The 16773-nt window shown below is 45.1% G+C and overlaps 1 protein-coding gene across 1 annotated transcript in view; it reads left to right on the top strand.

Moving 5' to 3' along the window:
* st6galnac5a (ST6 (alpha-N-acetyl-neuraminyl-2,3-beta-galactosyl-1,3)-N-acetylgalactosaminide alpha-2,6-sialyltransferase 5a) overlaps positions 1-16773 on the top strand; it is a 35357-nt gene that overhangs the window by 4989 nt on the left and 13595 nt on the right. Inside the window, 1 exon segment of the mRNA XM_062551999.1 lies at positions 7765-7977. Coding sequence (XP_062407983.1) covers positions 7765-7977 — 213 coding nt within the window.

Below are 16773 nucleotides of genomic sequence, written 5' to 3'. Positions count from 1 at the left end.
TAATTACTGGACGTGTGTAATTTTACGGGGTCAGGAGGCTGTGTAGACACTGCTGGCCCTTTGTAATAATGGCCTGAATGAAACTGCCTTTGTGGATAATGGCAAATAGAATGGCAAAGACAGTGGCTATAATCCACACCCTCGTAAGGCGTACAAAACTGTGCACTAATGAGCAATCAGTAATACTGGATAGTTAATATTGTCTCAGTGTGCAGCTCCTTACTGTGAGGGTGTGAGTTTGATCACAGCTCACTCTATTTGGTATGTCTGAGTGAGTTTCTAGCACTCACACAATACTAGGCATACTAAAATCAAATATTTGCATGAGCTGCCCTTAGCGTCCTACTGTAAATGTGACACACAAATGCATGTTTAAAATCCCTACACCTGCATTTTCATAGCTTAACGGTTGAGTCTCATATGAAAAATGGTAGTCCTGTGGGAAAGCCTTCGGAGTGTTTGACAGAAGGTCAATAAGTGGAAAACGAGATTCAGAATTTACAAGGGCCGAAAAAAGGCTCCATAAATTATCTGGAATCATCAGCAAAGGTGGTCAAATTGACTGACAGAGTCTGTAATTACATTTACATAAATTTAATTACTCAGAGTAGTCAAACAATCAAGCACTCGCACACTGTTGACAGAGTCCAAATTTTGTTATCCTAAGTGCTTTCCCCAAACAGAAACAATATCCAGCTACTTTAAATGATTTCTTCAGAAAGAGTTGGTGACTCCAATCAATATCTGTTTGATTTTAGTTTATCAGCTTCCCTCTTTGATTGTAGCGGTATCAAATGAGCGCTGTTGAATGTCCTTATCTTGAAAGGGCCTCCTTTGCTCGGTCAATTTCCCTTTCAGAGGTAAGAGACCAAAACGTTCTTGATGTACTTTTAACCGGACCATCAGAGAGCTGGACTGCGGCCAGCCAAAGACTGTGCTTCAAATGCATGCTGAGATGCACTTGCCATCAGTCCTTTCAAAGGATGTTTCAACCCTCCTTTACAAATCAAATTGTCTGAATAAGTCAGTCCATAAATTGATAAAGACTATTTATATCTCTTTGTTGGGATGGAAGGTTGCCCTGAATCAGTCTGAATATAGGACTGTAAATTCACTGACTTATGAAGCCACTTCTGTGCTGCATACACACTGTCATTCCTCTATATCTGCAAAGGGCCTGGCAAGGAGTTGTCGTCCTTGTCCTGAGCATGGGGGGTAAGCGGCGTGGTGGAGTTACACAACACCCTTGGCTGTCTGCACAGAGGGCTGTGGGGGAGCCGAGCGCTGACAGGAGGAGACGCTCATTTCACACTGTCAGACACCTGCTTGGGTGGCGTGTACCACAGCAGGATGGGTCTGCCATGTTGGGAGGAGCACACACCCATCAGACGCACTGAGGACCGCACAAGTGAACGGGACACCGGGGCAGTATATACTGTACGATGAAATATTTATCCTCACACTAAATATTTAGGCCGATTTGATTCCAATCCTGGGAAATGGGATTTTTTCCTAAGGAATCTCTGATGAATAATTTGCGATGTGCAATTTGAGATGTGGAAGTTGTAAGACATCCTAAATTGACTATGCTGCTTGTTAAAAAAGGCTTTGAACTTTTTTTCCCAGGGTGAGTTCAATCCTGTGCAAAGAGAGCAAAGATGCAGTCGGCAATTCATTTTCATTAAAGGTTGTTGATATTTAAGCTCAAAACTAAGCCCATCAATTTACACCCTTCCCATTCTTGCTCCAGAGGCATTTTGTGGTGATTGGATTGTTTGTGGCTTGGTCCGAACTACCGTGTTTGTCTCCCAGAGTTGTTTTTCGGCCAGAGACTGAACAAACAGCAAGAGAGCCATGAAGAACAATTAGCTGAATTGATCTACATTTTCTAACAGGACCACAGAATTACAGATTGCAAAATGACCACAAAGCACTCAAACGGACAACTGATAGCAAAATGTGCAGAGTTATCGGAGGGGACGTTTCATTAAGCATTAGGCAGGGATCACAGTGGCCAGTGGCAATCGGCAGGTTTCCTATTGTTCTCTATGGTTCCGCAGCGGAACGCTAGCACTGAACAAGCTGAGCGTTGAACTTGGTTCAACTTTCAAAGCGCAACGCCAATGTATTCAATTGCCAGTTTAAGAAGGAAGTGAGGAACGAGATGGAACTTATTATGGTCTGAGCGTTGCATTACGCTTAACGCTGCCGCTTGCCGCTGGCCAGTGTGATCCCGCCTCAGGCGAAAAAGTAGGTCTATACCCATGAGCTTACCCTTCCCTGGCGCGGACAATCAGAATTCCTAATTCTTTTTCATTTTAATTGTAGTAAATGTCATAAACATTTACATAAAGATCAGACTGTAAGGCTGGTTCAGAATCCCAGCAGAGGTGGAAGAAGGCAGCTGAGCACAGTATATACATAGCCCAGTCAAGCAGTCAAATACGGTCTGGCTCTCTGGCGGTCTCCATGGTGTACTCACCGCTGAAACTAGATTCCTGACTGCAACATGCCTGAGGGAGCAATTTAATTAAAGCCGATGCTCTGGGCGTGGGAGAGCAGCTATGGCCATGATGGGAAAACATACAGAGCATTTCCCCCAGATCTGCGCTCAGGAGAATCACTGCGCTGCCATCACACGGCGGCCTGTGTCTGCCATGGGTAGACATGAGAGGATCGTTTGAGGATCGGCTATCAAGACTCTAGCCTACCATTACATTGCGATCCCTATGCTTTCAAAGGAGACTGTAGGCCAGAGAGATAGCTTATGCCACGGATATCACACATTTGCCCATGGTTGAAATGTAAAGCTAGACCATTTCTAATTTTTCATGGAATTTCTTTTTCAAGTATAATTTTTCATTATTTCGCCTGTATTCAGAAGACAGGAAGCGAGTGGGGGAGAGGTGGGACAGGGTAGGGAAATGATGTTGAGTTGGATTTTAAATGCCAGGTCCCCATGGGAAACGCAAACCCGAACATACGGACGCTGCAACCCCCAGTACAGGGTCTCCTTTTTAATTTCACTTCAATTCCATTGTATTGATTTATATAGCGCCATTGACAACAGAAATATGTCAGAGTGTTGAAGAGCCTTCTGGAGCCAGCACAAGACACCAGAGACCAGGAACAACTCCCTTTTAACAGGAAGAAACCTTGAACAGAACCATGCTTAGAGGGGCACCTATCTGCTTGGGGCTTGCCAAGACGAGGGACAGACGGAGGATGGGCGTGAGAAAAGCATAGGCAGGAATAGAATTCATAGACAGTATGCTGTAGATTAAGCATCCTATTGACATGCATAAGGGATGGGTGTACTGTAGTACCATACAGTGGGCATACAGATTGCAGGGTACAGAAAGGGAGATAGTAAGGCAGCTATGACAGTAGACTAATATGGTTTTACAACATATTAGGGATGTTAATGTACACATGGGAGTCCTATCAATAGAAAGAGTGGACAACTGTGATTCTATTAACCTTTGTATTAACCTTATTGAAATGGGTGTCAGGGCACAATCCGAATGTGTGTGTATGATGTATTGGTTGCAGTGGGTAGGCTACTTTGGATGCAATTCTTAGGTGGGAGTGCAGCAGGGCAGCAGAATGCATCTGACCATTTTTTTGTGTGTGTTTGTCTGTGATATACAGTGTGTGTGGTATACCATTGAGTGCTAGAGATGGAGATGGGCAGCTGGAGACCTTTTGAATGGAGCGGTGGAGAGGCTGGAGCAACACTTCATAATGGAGTCACAGTCTAAAGTGGGACGGCAGGAGAAGAAAGAGACACGAGAGAAGGATGGAATTAGGTAACAATTACCTTTATGTGTGAGACATAATGGTGAAGATCAATTGCCAAGAGACCACTGGCGCTAAAAGCAGTAGTCCTAGTACAGAAAGGCAGAAGAGAGACAGTATAGATAGATTAAAAATAACATGTAACAGTCATCAGAGAGATGACAAAGAACATAGGAAGGAGAAGTTATATGACCTGGCTTATAAGAAGTCCTTGGCAGCCAAGGCATAGCAGTATATAGGGATGGTTCAGTACAGTGGGTACAGGTGCTGTATAGTGAATACTGGATTTGATAGTATACTATTGGATATTCAATTTCTTGAATAGTAATGAAGAACCTGTTCCAAAGACTATTTCATTTATTCATTATTATTATTATTATTATTATTATTATTATTATTATTGTGTTTATTATATTATAATTATATTGTGTTTATTAAATATTATAATAATAATATTTAGATTTGTCTATGGGTGGGAAATAGATCAGACTGTTTTAAAAAAGGATTTAAAACAGGAAAGAGGACAAATTACTTTTAAAGGACTCTACTCTAATTGCCTGTACTATTAAAGGTCCCTTGTCCTGAATCCTCTTGTTTTTCTTAGCATAAATCTTAATGAGGTAACTGTTAATTACTTTTCACAGAAATGTCTGACAGAGAATTGCCTGATAAAGCTCACTGTGGATTCTCATTCTATTAATGCTATGAATAGGATTCGCTGTTATTAGCTGATTTTCTGCGTCATCCGTTCCCTTTTCCTTAACCATCCCTTGTACCCGCAGCAATGAGTTTTGGTTGAAAACTGGCCATCAAATGACCATAGAGTCATGCAATGACAAAGGTAACGAGCTTGTTTAAATACAACTGAATGTATTTTTGGTAATATAATTGACTGTTCTGGGGTTTTATTTTACATTTTCATAGGGTGGTCTAACCTGGGTCACAGAAGTGGTTAGTGTGTCGTTTGGATGGCTTGTTAGAGCGCGTGTTTATCCGTCCTGCACCAGACTGCATATTAGGAATGAATGTACACATACCAGTACTTGTTGGCTGTAACAAAACAATCTATCAAAAAGAGGCAAATTGCCACTGTGTTTTTAAGTGTCTGGAACATGTTATTTGTCACTCTCGCCCCATTGCATATGCAATGATAAATAATGCCAATGAATGAATGACATCAATACAATAGACAGGTCCATGCACTAACACCCTGCCAGCTGTCATGTAAGCCATCTGAAGACATGATAAACACATCATTCCACTACTGCATATGCTCAGATCTATAGGTAATTTTATCATGGATAACCCCCCCCCCCCCCCCATACTTTAAGATGCATGACATCTATAAAGTAATGCATATCCAACATGTATAACAACTATATAAATACATCAAGTAACTTAATACCAATATGAAGTCTGAAACTGAGGACTTACCCATAAAGACACTGTCTGCTGAATCTTATACTGTAGCACATACAGTCCTCTCTGGCTGAGCAGGCTTAGTGTCTAAGACAAAACTCACTGCACTGTCATGAAGAGGAACTTAAGGAGGCAGAACATTAGGAAATATTTCCTGATCATCAAACATTAATCTTATTCAGGTCATCAGTCTGCCTTTGATGTACATATCAAAGCCCCACTAATGTTGATCTCGTATGGCAGGCTGTTTGTTTTAAAAACCCTCCAGTAACTTCTTCCCGTTGGCAAAACAACTGCCTTTGGCAAGTCTCCTGCCTGTGACTCCTCTTGTTTACCTCACACATCCCATCAGTGAGTGGAGCGTCTGTCGAGGAGACCGGAGGTAAGTCTGACCCTCCGAGTCCTGGTGTCTGCGGGCCATAGCAGAACCATCCATAATTAGACAGAGGTGCTGTCTGCCTGTGCAGCTCCTTACCTGGTTGTTTACCTCTTTGCCACTGAGACATTTACAAATAACTTTTTAAAAAAAGAGAGACAGGAGAGAGAGAGAGAGAGAGAGAGAGAGAGAGAGAGAGAGAGAGAATATCTTCAGCGACTGCAGCCAGAGAACAGTTTGTCTATGACCTTGATTCTGCTCTTCAGTTCTCAATATCAAAATTAGTCGCTCCGGTGCTGTGGGATTTTTCATTGTATTTTTGTAGGTCAAGGTCACTGACGACAGATTCTCATGTAACTTTCATAAGTGGAATAGTGAGAGCTTCTAAAATGTCTGGTTTTGCTGCATCTAATTGTAGGCATTTTACAAATGAGCCGCAAAGGTATAATGTGGGTTATTGTATATGTTTTAATCATGTTTGAACAATAACTGTGAAGTAATTGTCAGATACATGGATGACCAATAAGGATGGCCACAGACACAAAACAGACTTTAGTTTCCCATCTCTGCCTGTGTATAGCTTTTCTATTGCAGCTATGTAAACAAATTGCTATGTATACAAGCAGGGATTTCAGAGGCAATGGGATATCATGTATTGGCTCATCAGCACCTCTGGCTGAAATGACTGCAGATGTGTCCATTTTCACATTCACATCTGAGACTTTTGTTTGCAGGCTTGAAAAAAAAAAAAACATAAAGTTTTGTGTGCAATAGAAATCTGACCATGCTTTGCTGAAATTTGACAACGAATTTCCACACATTAAATAAAGATAGTAAATAGTCAGTGATGCCTGAAGCAATATAAATTGGCGAAGTAGCTTGACGAATTCGTGTTTGGGGAAGAGTGCTTCTTACATTATGTGGGATTTGAAAATGGATGATGTGTGGTTGCTCTGAAACTACGCAAAGCAGCATTTTTTTTTTTTTTGCACAATGCCACATCCCCATGAGCACCCTTTCACATAAAATAAATATTTCCTTGAACCTTCCTAAGTAGGGATCTTAACTGTTTATTTTAGAGAGTAACACGAAAATGCTGTGTACCGTTTGTCCGTGGAACACAATGCTCTTTAAGACCATGAGGTCTTACAGCAGACGGCATCTGCTCTGTGCCCCTGGTTTGTGAATTCTGCGATAAGAATGGGTTTAGGCTGTGTTCGTACAAACGCTAATCTGACATAGGAGTAGAGCGCGTTGCCTTAGCTCCCCAGCTGATGTTATGTGATGTGATGGAGATTTTAAGTAAGCATAATCTCACATAGCACTGTGCGGAAAAGTGGATTTACATGCGCAAATCAGTGGAATAACAGCGCGCCGAAAAATGAAGACAGCTATGGTAATAGTTCTAATATAACTATTGTGTGGGGATGGTATTTTCCTAAGGGCGCACAGGTACCAGCGGGGTTGTTCTTGTAGAAACTGTTATTGGACATGTGTTTTGTGTTTCCACTTCATAAAACAATAAAAAGAGGATTAGATTGACTGGAACAATAGAACCTATCTTTAATCTAGATTCGCTTGGGGAGAGTTTTGATAGAGCGAACAGCCTATATTTAGACATGTGGAAACAATAGCTTTTGTCACTAAAATATTTTGGGATGGAGAACAGATTAATCTCCTGTGTTGCTTGCAAAAATGTCATCGATTAAATGTCATAGTATTTTTAGAATATTTTGGTGAGTTGGGCACGAAAAGTGTGGTAGCTGAAATGTTCGAGTTAATTAAAATAGACCAGTTTGAAATATGAGGAATAGCAACCGGTAACTAACCTGTATTTGGGAAAAGCGTATTGTTCTAAAGTTTAGCCTATTGTTTCCCAGCTTTTGAAGAGCACTTGGAGTTTTTTTCATTCAAACCAGATCCTTTAAACATGCCTTTCATCCAATGTGTATATACAACATGTATTTGAAAACATTGTCAGTAGTTAATAACTACGTTATTAACGTAGAACACAAGTGTTTTGTTTCTGTGGTTAAGTGCAGTGTTAATGAAATTACATAGCCTGACTGATGTTTTTAGTTTTTGGTTATACCACGTAGGCTACAGTATTGTAGGCTACACGTGTGAGAGGAATTTAACACGAATCCTGTGTGGGTTTCTTTTTCCTCTTTTAGCGTCATGGGGTAGCAGTGTTTTTAGCAATAACCATGTGCACCAGTTTGTTCTTCGTGTACAACGCCAGCTTCAGCAGCAACAGCAACACTTCAAGAGGCTCGAACGATGCGTCGAGTCGTAAGAGTGAGCTGTCCCCCAGTACACCTGTCAAGGCGCACAAATCTCCCCCCTCAGTCTTGCAAGGATACAACAGCATCATTGACCACAAGGTGAGCAGAGAAAGCGCCCATTAAACCCTTTTGCTTCGGATGTGGTGTGTGTTTCTCTAGGGTAGAGCCTACATATACATTTGATAGGCTAATACGAAACGAAGTACAAACAACTGCGACTGAAGAATAAAGAGCCAATTTGTGTGTGTGTGTGTGTGTGTGTGTGTGTGTGTGTGTGTGTGTGTGTGTGTGTGTGTGTGTGTGTGTGTGTGTGTGTGTGCGTGCGTGCGTGCGTGCGTGCGTGCGTGCGTGCGTGCGTGCGTGCGTGCGTGCGTGCGTGCGTGTGTGTGTGAATCTGAATCGTGATGTATTGCTAGTGTCTTTAAATAGCTTGTAGGCGCCTAGCAGCAAAAAAAAAAAAAAAATCCCAACAAGGTCTGTGTGAAAAGCATTTCTCATGTGCAATTAATCTTTGTGAAATGGATGCTTCCCAATCATTTCGTGCTGTCACCAACATCATAGTTTTTCAAATGTATGGAAAGACCACAGATGTTTAATGATTTTTATCTAACCATTCTACTTATTCTACTGAGCCGTTGAGGTGGTAATATCAGTACCACATACTGTGGCTATCATGACCATATTTAATACAGCAAAATATTTCTATAGCAATGCATACATTGGAGCGCTGGAAACCACCATTTATTTCTGTGTGGCCAGTAAGCAGTAACTGACCTCGGGCCATAGACATTGTGCTCTTTAAGATGAACAGATCAAGAGACAATCAAGACACTTGAAATAAATAAATAATCACAGAAAAGCTCTATGTAGCACAAGAGTATATGGAAGAGTGGCTTCAATGTGATAAGCTCTTGCTCATGATTTCATTTAATGCTGCTGTAGCCTACGACTACTGTGTGAGGAAGCTTAGACGAGCTGATGAGTTATGCTCAGAGCCCTGATAATTAAAAATTTACCAGCAGCGAAGTTCAAGGCTAGAGGCTTTTCCGCCGCCACTGTATCAATTTATATTAGACGCTGTGCGTTGGATGCTGTTGTGAGCATGTATTTGAAGAATTAGACTCTAGTTTTCTTCTCACGGGCCCTAGGAAGATTTTGCCCACATACCCATTAATCACAATTTAGCTTGACCCAGCACGACTAAACTCAACTGATACTCACCTGTCACAGAAATTACAGCCTGCAGATGCAAATGAGACTCCTTCCTCCACACCAAATCTCCCACCAGGACAGTAATTGCATTGCAATTGGAATTATTCCTTAAGAGGGACAAAGTGTTGTTTGCCTCTACCTCTACCTGTAGTGTGTGTGACAGGAAGGGGAGACCAGGTGGTGGAAGGTGATGAACAGCTGTGAGGTCTTTTGTGGTTGGAGTGACCAGAGAACATTTGGTCACCTGGGTCTGTCCACAGGGGGTGATTTTTCAGAGTGATCGAGAGGGACTGTGGGTGTCTGTGTTCGGGGAGACAGACAAACAGTCCTGCAAGATAGCCCACGGACAGCTGGTGTAGCTCCAAGTCACTCCAAGTCACTTTATAGGTCAGCAAACAAACCGGCCAATTAGCTGCAGATTCACAAAAAAGACAAGCTCCTGACCAGTTGGGCTGAAAAGCTGCATCCAACAGGAAGCCCGTTCAGTAGAGATAAGCCACTGGTGCCACTGCCTGGCATCCTGGGGTGATGTGGAGGGGTAGCCCTCGGCTTGAGCTGAGCCCTGGGCAGACTTCAGCAGCCCAGTATATGGCCGAACGACTCTCTTTTGTGACCATTTAAATTTGATGTCTTTCTGGATTAAATATTAACTCAGAACACCCCTCGTCTCAAAGCCCTGTTTGGAAATAGCTTTCTGGCGACTTGTGCTTTATTTGACAAAGGGTACGTGGCAGGGAAAAAAGCAACTGGACGTTTTAAATCTGAGGGAATGCATCAAAGTGTTTCATCCAATATAAACCTCTAAGAAGCTTTAAGCTTTCAAATGGATGGTCAGCAATGAACATTGTGTTCTTGATGGCTGTGACTGGGATTACTGTGAATTCTCAGGCTTTTAAAAGCTGTGACATATGTCGTATTCTGTCATGTTTTGTGATGTTTTTCCACACACATTAGCTTGTTTGGTAAATTAAGACATTTTGAGACAGATCCTCATTGAATGAGGAGTCTTGAGAAATGTTAGTGCCACGTATTTCCCCTAAGAGAGCAAGAGGAAGGCTGTCTTTCCATTCAAGATTCATCTTGCTCATTTGACCTGAATACAAGCATTTTCCCTTTTCGTTACACTGAAATCTCCATCCTTTTGGAGCCTTGCCAATAACATAATACACACTTTACATATTAAACAGCGATGAACCAAACACAGAGGATTACCATGAGCGGGGTGTTTGAAATGGTAATCAGGACGACTTCATCGTTCCTCCCCTGTACTGCTTAGATAGAATCCCGTAATATTCCTTTCACATATGTGAGCTAATTGGTTTCCTCCCGCACCACCCTTGTCTTGGCACTTCATCAAAATAGCTATCTGAGCTGAAGTATCATTGAGCAAATTTTCACAATGGTGGACAGGGAGCAGACAGAGAATCTGCTCCCTGCCACATGCACTGCCGCACCCACAGACCTCAGATCAGAAGGGAGAGCATATGGTGAAGTCACACAGCACCAGTACAGTGACTGCTCGATCACCAATCTCCTCTTTGGGTTATCCTATACACATAAGATGCAGGCAGGTGAGAGAGAGAGAGAGAGATCAGACAAGTTTGCTGTGTGTTTCATGTTTTCTATTGGCCCCACACACGCAGTAAGGGGATGCGTTAGCTGAAGCTTGTTATGCTCTCAGCAATGGAGGCCATCCAGTGGGAGAGCAGTCAGATGAGGGATGAGGGACCAGGGACCGGGGCGGCTAGGGCTTTGCTGGTGGGGGGGGGGGGGGGGTGGAGGTGGTGCAGATGCTGCCGCCCTCTGCATTTCATTTGCTGGATGGCTGCTCCTTTGAATCCTCCCCATCCTGAAGCACAGAGTGAGCATCAGAGAGCAATCTGGATGAGGTGAGAGAGACAGAGAGAGAGAGAGACAGAGAGAGAGAGAGAGAGGGTGGAGGACTGATGGGGGAGTCTGGGGAGGAGTGGGACAGAGAGAGAGAGAGAGGGAGAGATTCAGCTGTGGGGAAGAGAACAGCGGATCGAGTAATGAGGGAGAGTCTGTGAGTGTGTGTGTGTGTGTGTGTGTCTGCGTCTCTGTCTGTGTGTGTGTGTGTGTGAGTGTGTGTGTGCACTTGCATGCGTGTGTGTGAGTGTGGGTGCCAGAGATGACAGAGGAACAGAGAGAGAGCGCTATGAGAGAGTGTGAAGGAAATGAAAGAAAGAGTTTGAGGGAGGAGGGGAAGAAACATGGCAGAGAGAGAGAGAGAGAGAGAGGAGAAGGAGGGTGCGATTCTCAGGGGTATCCTCATTGTACTCTCGAGCTGTCTGATTTCTCTAGTGTGGGCAAGATCTACAGCCATTCAACATCCATGCAAAAGGCAGCAACCTCTCTTTGAGCTCGGCGCTGTCAAAGATCGCAGCACCAAAGCACACGCGCGTGAGGGCATTTACAGGGGAGCCCTCACGGCTTCATCCGTTTGGGGCCAAATTGAGAAGTCGAATGGCGTACACCGCACATACAGCAATATTTACAAGTGTTCACTGTGTTGTGCATTTACCAGCTCTGAAAAGACTGTTTACACCACTAACATGGCATTCAAAGTGTGGGGGAAGAGAGAAGCCTGGGGAGATGTTTTTGGTGGATGAGTCAGAAAAAGCCGTCTTCACAGCTACAGTACATATTATCCACGTGATGTACAGTACTGTAATAATACCATTAAGGGAATGCGCTGTGGGGGGTTAAAGCGCCACGGTGGGTTTAAAAGGCTAAACCTATAGACTGGGTGGTGTTTGACTGGCTGTTTTCATTTGCATTGTTGTCGACTGTGTCGGTAACCTGTAGGTTACCGGGATGCTCGGCATACTGTAGCCGTGGGAGTCGGAAATAAATGTAAGGCGTGTTATTACAATGTGTTCAGCATTTGCGAGTCCAGATGCACAACCTCACACTGACATTTCAGACATAAATGATGCTGGAGCATGTCCTCTCTCTCCTCTGTTCTGTTGTTTCGTCTGTAATATGCCTCTAATTCACCTCTGTGCTAGGCACAGAACATTAGCCACACGGTCAGCACACACACACACACACCTATGACCCCCAGCCGTCCTACACATCTGTCCAGGCAGCTGGTTGAGGGGTTGGGGTGATGTCCACTGTGAGGCCACCGTAGTTTTACCGCTGCTCTGCTGTTCAGTATTTACTAATGCAGTCCAGTCCACTCCTATAAAGCAGCCTGCCATGAGCATGATAATTGCCCTCACACAGCCATTGTGGCAATGCAGAGCTGAAGTACAGTAGTTATTTTCAGGTCCACTCTGCATTTAGTGTGTTTTTCAAAAAAAGTCAGTTTCCGAGTTTAGTATAAACAAAGTATTTATGTTCTTTACTTGTGTGACTTCATGATGGAAATGCAAAGAAAGCCTTGAAAAAGGGAAGAGAGGGCTGTTGTGTGTTGTGCATTTATTCCCGTAAATGCGGCAGACGGATATGGTGCTCTGACTCAGAGCGTCGGTCTCGAGAGCGTGAGCGGAACGGTTGCACAGAGTTTTTTTTATTCCAGGTCCCTATGGCATCCTCATCGCTGCATTGCAACAGCGCGGCTATGAAGTCCTTCAGTAGCAAACAAAACACTGCCTGGGGCTATCCAGCGCTGGCTTGAAAAGCAATTACGGATGTAGGGCGCATTCTGTTTCGATAAGCATTCCCTCGACGGAGTAATCACTTGCACGGTGCCTCTTGGCTCTCCTCTTTTGGGTGGGGAATCGTGGCGTTGCGGCTGAACCCGTACATCTTGGCACAATAGTAAAGCGCCGGAGAATTCTGTGCCGTTGTGTGTATTTAGAATGAGATTTCACGCCCTCCCCTCCACCGGCCCACCCAACACCACCACCACCACCACCACCATCCTGTTTCACTTTGGAGATCAGGCACAGTGCCAGTCGGATGGATTGAGTCCCTTCACCCTGGCCCTTGGGTGCCATGCCAAAGTCCTGATCACAAAGAAAGGTTAAACCGTGATAGATGTATTTTTAAAGTATAGCTCCTGAAAGACAGATAGCTCATCAGTGGGCTTGTGCTTCAGAGCAAGGCAAAGGAGGGGGACAAACAGATGAAAAGCGTCACATCAAACTGTCTTTTTCGTCCCCACTGTGCAGAGAGCCTGAAGCACCATCCAGCCATTTAGCAGTGATTGATGAGCCTGTCTCCCATGCTGAGAAAAGGAATGATCAAGCCATTATTTGTGTTTTTCAGTGTGATCTGGCTGTGATAAGTCCTTACGCTGATAGCATTTCCCTGGAGATTATCAACATATTTGCATGTAGAGGCCATTAATTATAACTGTGAAGCTGGTGGCTTATCACTTGGAGCCTTTCCAAAGTAGTGTGTGTGTGTGTGTGTGTGTGTGTGTGTGTGTGTGATTTGGTACATAGAGGACAGCAGACGATCAATTTGAGGAAGAACTGTCACACACTGGAGTACTTTCAGATTGCGGCGAGGAGACCAATTTGATTGCGTGCCCTACATGGCACCAGCTCAGTTGCTGTCCTGAAGGGTTAGGCTAAGGCGGATTTTACAGTAATGGACACATGCTGCATGTCTTCTTGTGCTGTTCAGAAAGGGGAGGGAAAAAAACTTGACACATCTATCCGAGGCACAGAAGGTTCTTCCACGGCTTTCAGCCATTACCCAGAATTCAGCGCTGGCTAATGAGCACAACACGGTCCTTGATGGATGTTGTTGGCAGCTCTTTCAGCCTAGAGGAGATAATATGACAATGCGGCAAAGTTAAGCGCCTTGGAATTCAGCATCATTGACAGGCAATTGCAGGCACTTTCCTCCACTGTTCTGTAAAGAGAGCACATACTTTAATATCGTATGCACATCCTCTCAACCTCCATGGGGTTTCCACATTAATTCAGGATAAGTCTCAGTTATTCAGGATAAAGCTCGGTGTTGGAGGATAAACACTCGTGAGCCACCTGGGAAATATATGTAGAACGTGGCGGTGACAGTAGGTCCTCGGCTGCAGAATTAGACAATTTTTCTGTTCAGCTTAGAAATGACAAGACGCAAACATCCAAGAATATTGCTGTCAGTCACTGAGGACAGGTTACCCTTTTGAGTTCAACCTCCACAGAGATTGTCGAGCTCCTGGCTGCTATAGTGTTCGGTGGTAGCTGCATACCGGAGCAACCACATGTAATCACAGTTTAACCTCGACGGTGCAATCCGTGATTACCTAAGAGGTTAATGAACCACTTTGGAACTCTCAACTCATGGCGCATTCATTTCTCCTATTCTCAAAGGTGCAGTTCTGTCCCAATCACCGCCTGCATCAGTTAATCCCCCGATTCCCAAAGTGCGGCGTCAGTTGATTGCCGGCGGCTAATGTGAGTCATACTCATTAGAGCCGCAGCCTAATGTAGCCGCTGTGTGATTAAAGCGTGCAGGTAAAGTGCGGCGGATGCGCACCCCCCCCCCCCCCCCCTCGGTAATAAAGAACCCGCATGCTGCACTGGACCATCAGACAATTACTGCGGCTAAATCTGTCCCCGTGAATCGCGGGGCCTGTGCCGGAGATGAGCGTCATTATCATTATCAGATGAAGAGGTGAGGGCTGGGATAGCGATGCGGGGCCACGGGCTCCCGCAGGCCGCAGGAAGCCGCGAGGAAGCTGCCTTAACGAGGAGCTCCGGCGGCATGTGCGGGAGGCGACAGCGTCAGGGTCGAACTCACCCAGGCTTTCTTCCTCTTCTTCTGGGGCTTAATCACTGGCGCTGGCCACCGCCGCTCAGCCGCACGTCACGTGACCCACTCTGACAAAGCAGCGCAGCAAAAACAATGTGAATCACCTCCCACTGGGGATCTGGCATTTCCTCAACTTTTGGCGTCACTGTCGGTTCAGTTGGGAAGTGAAAAAGGCTGCATTTCTATCACTCGGGGTGTTTTTTGGTCAGTCTGGTCCAGCTACATTGCATGGCATGGCAGAGCATTGCAGACCTCTTCACTATCGGCTGGTCCTAATGATTCCAGTTAATTGCATGCGTTATGCGGACTGCTGGGCTGTGCATTAGATCAAGGTCTGACGTGCGTCTAGACCCATCAAGTGTCACCGTATCGGTTTAATGATCGTCCTCCTCATTCAGGGCAACTACATCTTTTTGTCATGAGCTGAACGCAGTCATTATTCAAATAAGCCCCTGCTTCTTGGCCATATTTCAAGGCATTGGCCTATAGAGCCCTGTGTTGTACATGGCATTATGGTGGAGGTATAGATGTTTATAAATGATTGGCACTTGGTGCTGTTCACCAACATTAGTTCTTTAGATTCCTCCTCTTGATTGTCAAATGAACCATATTTCGACTATTCACACTTTCGACAAGCCTTGACAAAGTGGCCGGCTCTTAAAATGTGAAATGTGTGGGGAGGAACCGTAGGCTGTGGCTGGTCTTTGTCCTTGTGCCTTAATGTGGGTGTGAAATTGAAATTGAAGATGGTCATTAGTTAATGAAATCGTTTTCGTCTCATCTGCTCATAATTCATGTTCTGCATCGCTCATTAGTCATCGTGAGACAGTGGGCCAGGTGCTGCGGCGGGAATCACAGATCCTCTCCGACGTTTCACTCAGCTCAGCCCGCAGGACTGAAACCGTCTCGTAACGCAGCGAGGTGCTGTACTTTTCCTGCTCGTCTTCATCTGCTTGCACGTCTGTTTTCTCCCGGTTTATTCGTCTGTTTCTTTCCTGGCTGTCTTCCATTCTGTCTGTCTGTCTGTCTGTCTGTCTATCTGTCTGTCTTGCTCTCTCATGCTCTGTCTTTCCCCCCTCTGACTGCGTCAACTGTGCTTTGCCATCCACTGCACTCTTTGACGGGAGCTTGTTATCATTGTGGTCCATCTCCCAGTTATAAGCCCCACGATGGATGCTAATTCCTCCCCTGAGGACCTTGTTTTAACGGATGCCGCTTGTCAGGGCTGCTTGCTTAATCCCAGGCTCAAAAGAAAAGGAAACACACACACACTTACACACACACTTACACACACACACACTCATACACAGACACACACACACACACGCACACACACACACACACACACACAGACACACACACACACACACACAGAGAGACACAGGCACGGTTGTAAAGGAGAGCACCTTTTGTATTCAGGCCAAGGCAATCATCTTGACAGGGCGGCGTCTTCATCGGCTTGGCGCCTGGCTCCCGCCTGGCTCCCGCCTCCCCGCCGCCTGCTGTGTGCTTCCCGACAGCAGCAGCCCAGCGGCCGGACGAGACCAGCCTCCAGCGCTCACTGATTAGGGAAGAGGAAGAGGAGGAGGAGGAGGAGGAAGGCAGGCAGCAGGCAGCGGCAGGGGTCTCGCCGCTCTGAACCTGACAGCTAGTCCACCCCCAAGGTCACTTTGCTGTTCGCTGTTCGCTGTCCCCCCGCCCCGCGTCCGACTGCTCGTCGTTGTTATGCTGGAGGACAGGAAGTTCTGCAGCTCCAAGAGACTGCGTCTATAGTTCTGTTACACCAGTAGGCTGGCTATATATGCATGGATGGCTGTGTGCAGGAGCTCATTTGTTTCCGGTGGAGCCAGGTGTTTGCTAATGTAATTAGTGTCTACACGGACCCGCTTGGTTGTTTCACCCAGTGAATCAGCATGTTACCATCTGAAAGGATTATTATTGGGGAATCCC

The sequence above is a fragment of the Sardina pilchardus genome, chromosome 2 (assembly GCF_963854185.1).
Source record: "Sardina pilchardus chromosome 2, fSarPil1.1, whole genome shotgun sequence".
Taxonomy (NCBI): Eukaryota; Metazoa; Chordata; class Actinopteri; order Clupeiformes; family Clupeidae; genus Sardina; species Sardina pilchardus.
Note: the sequence above shows the minus strand (reverse complement) of the source record. Positions and strands in the feature narration are given on the sequence as shown.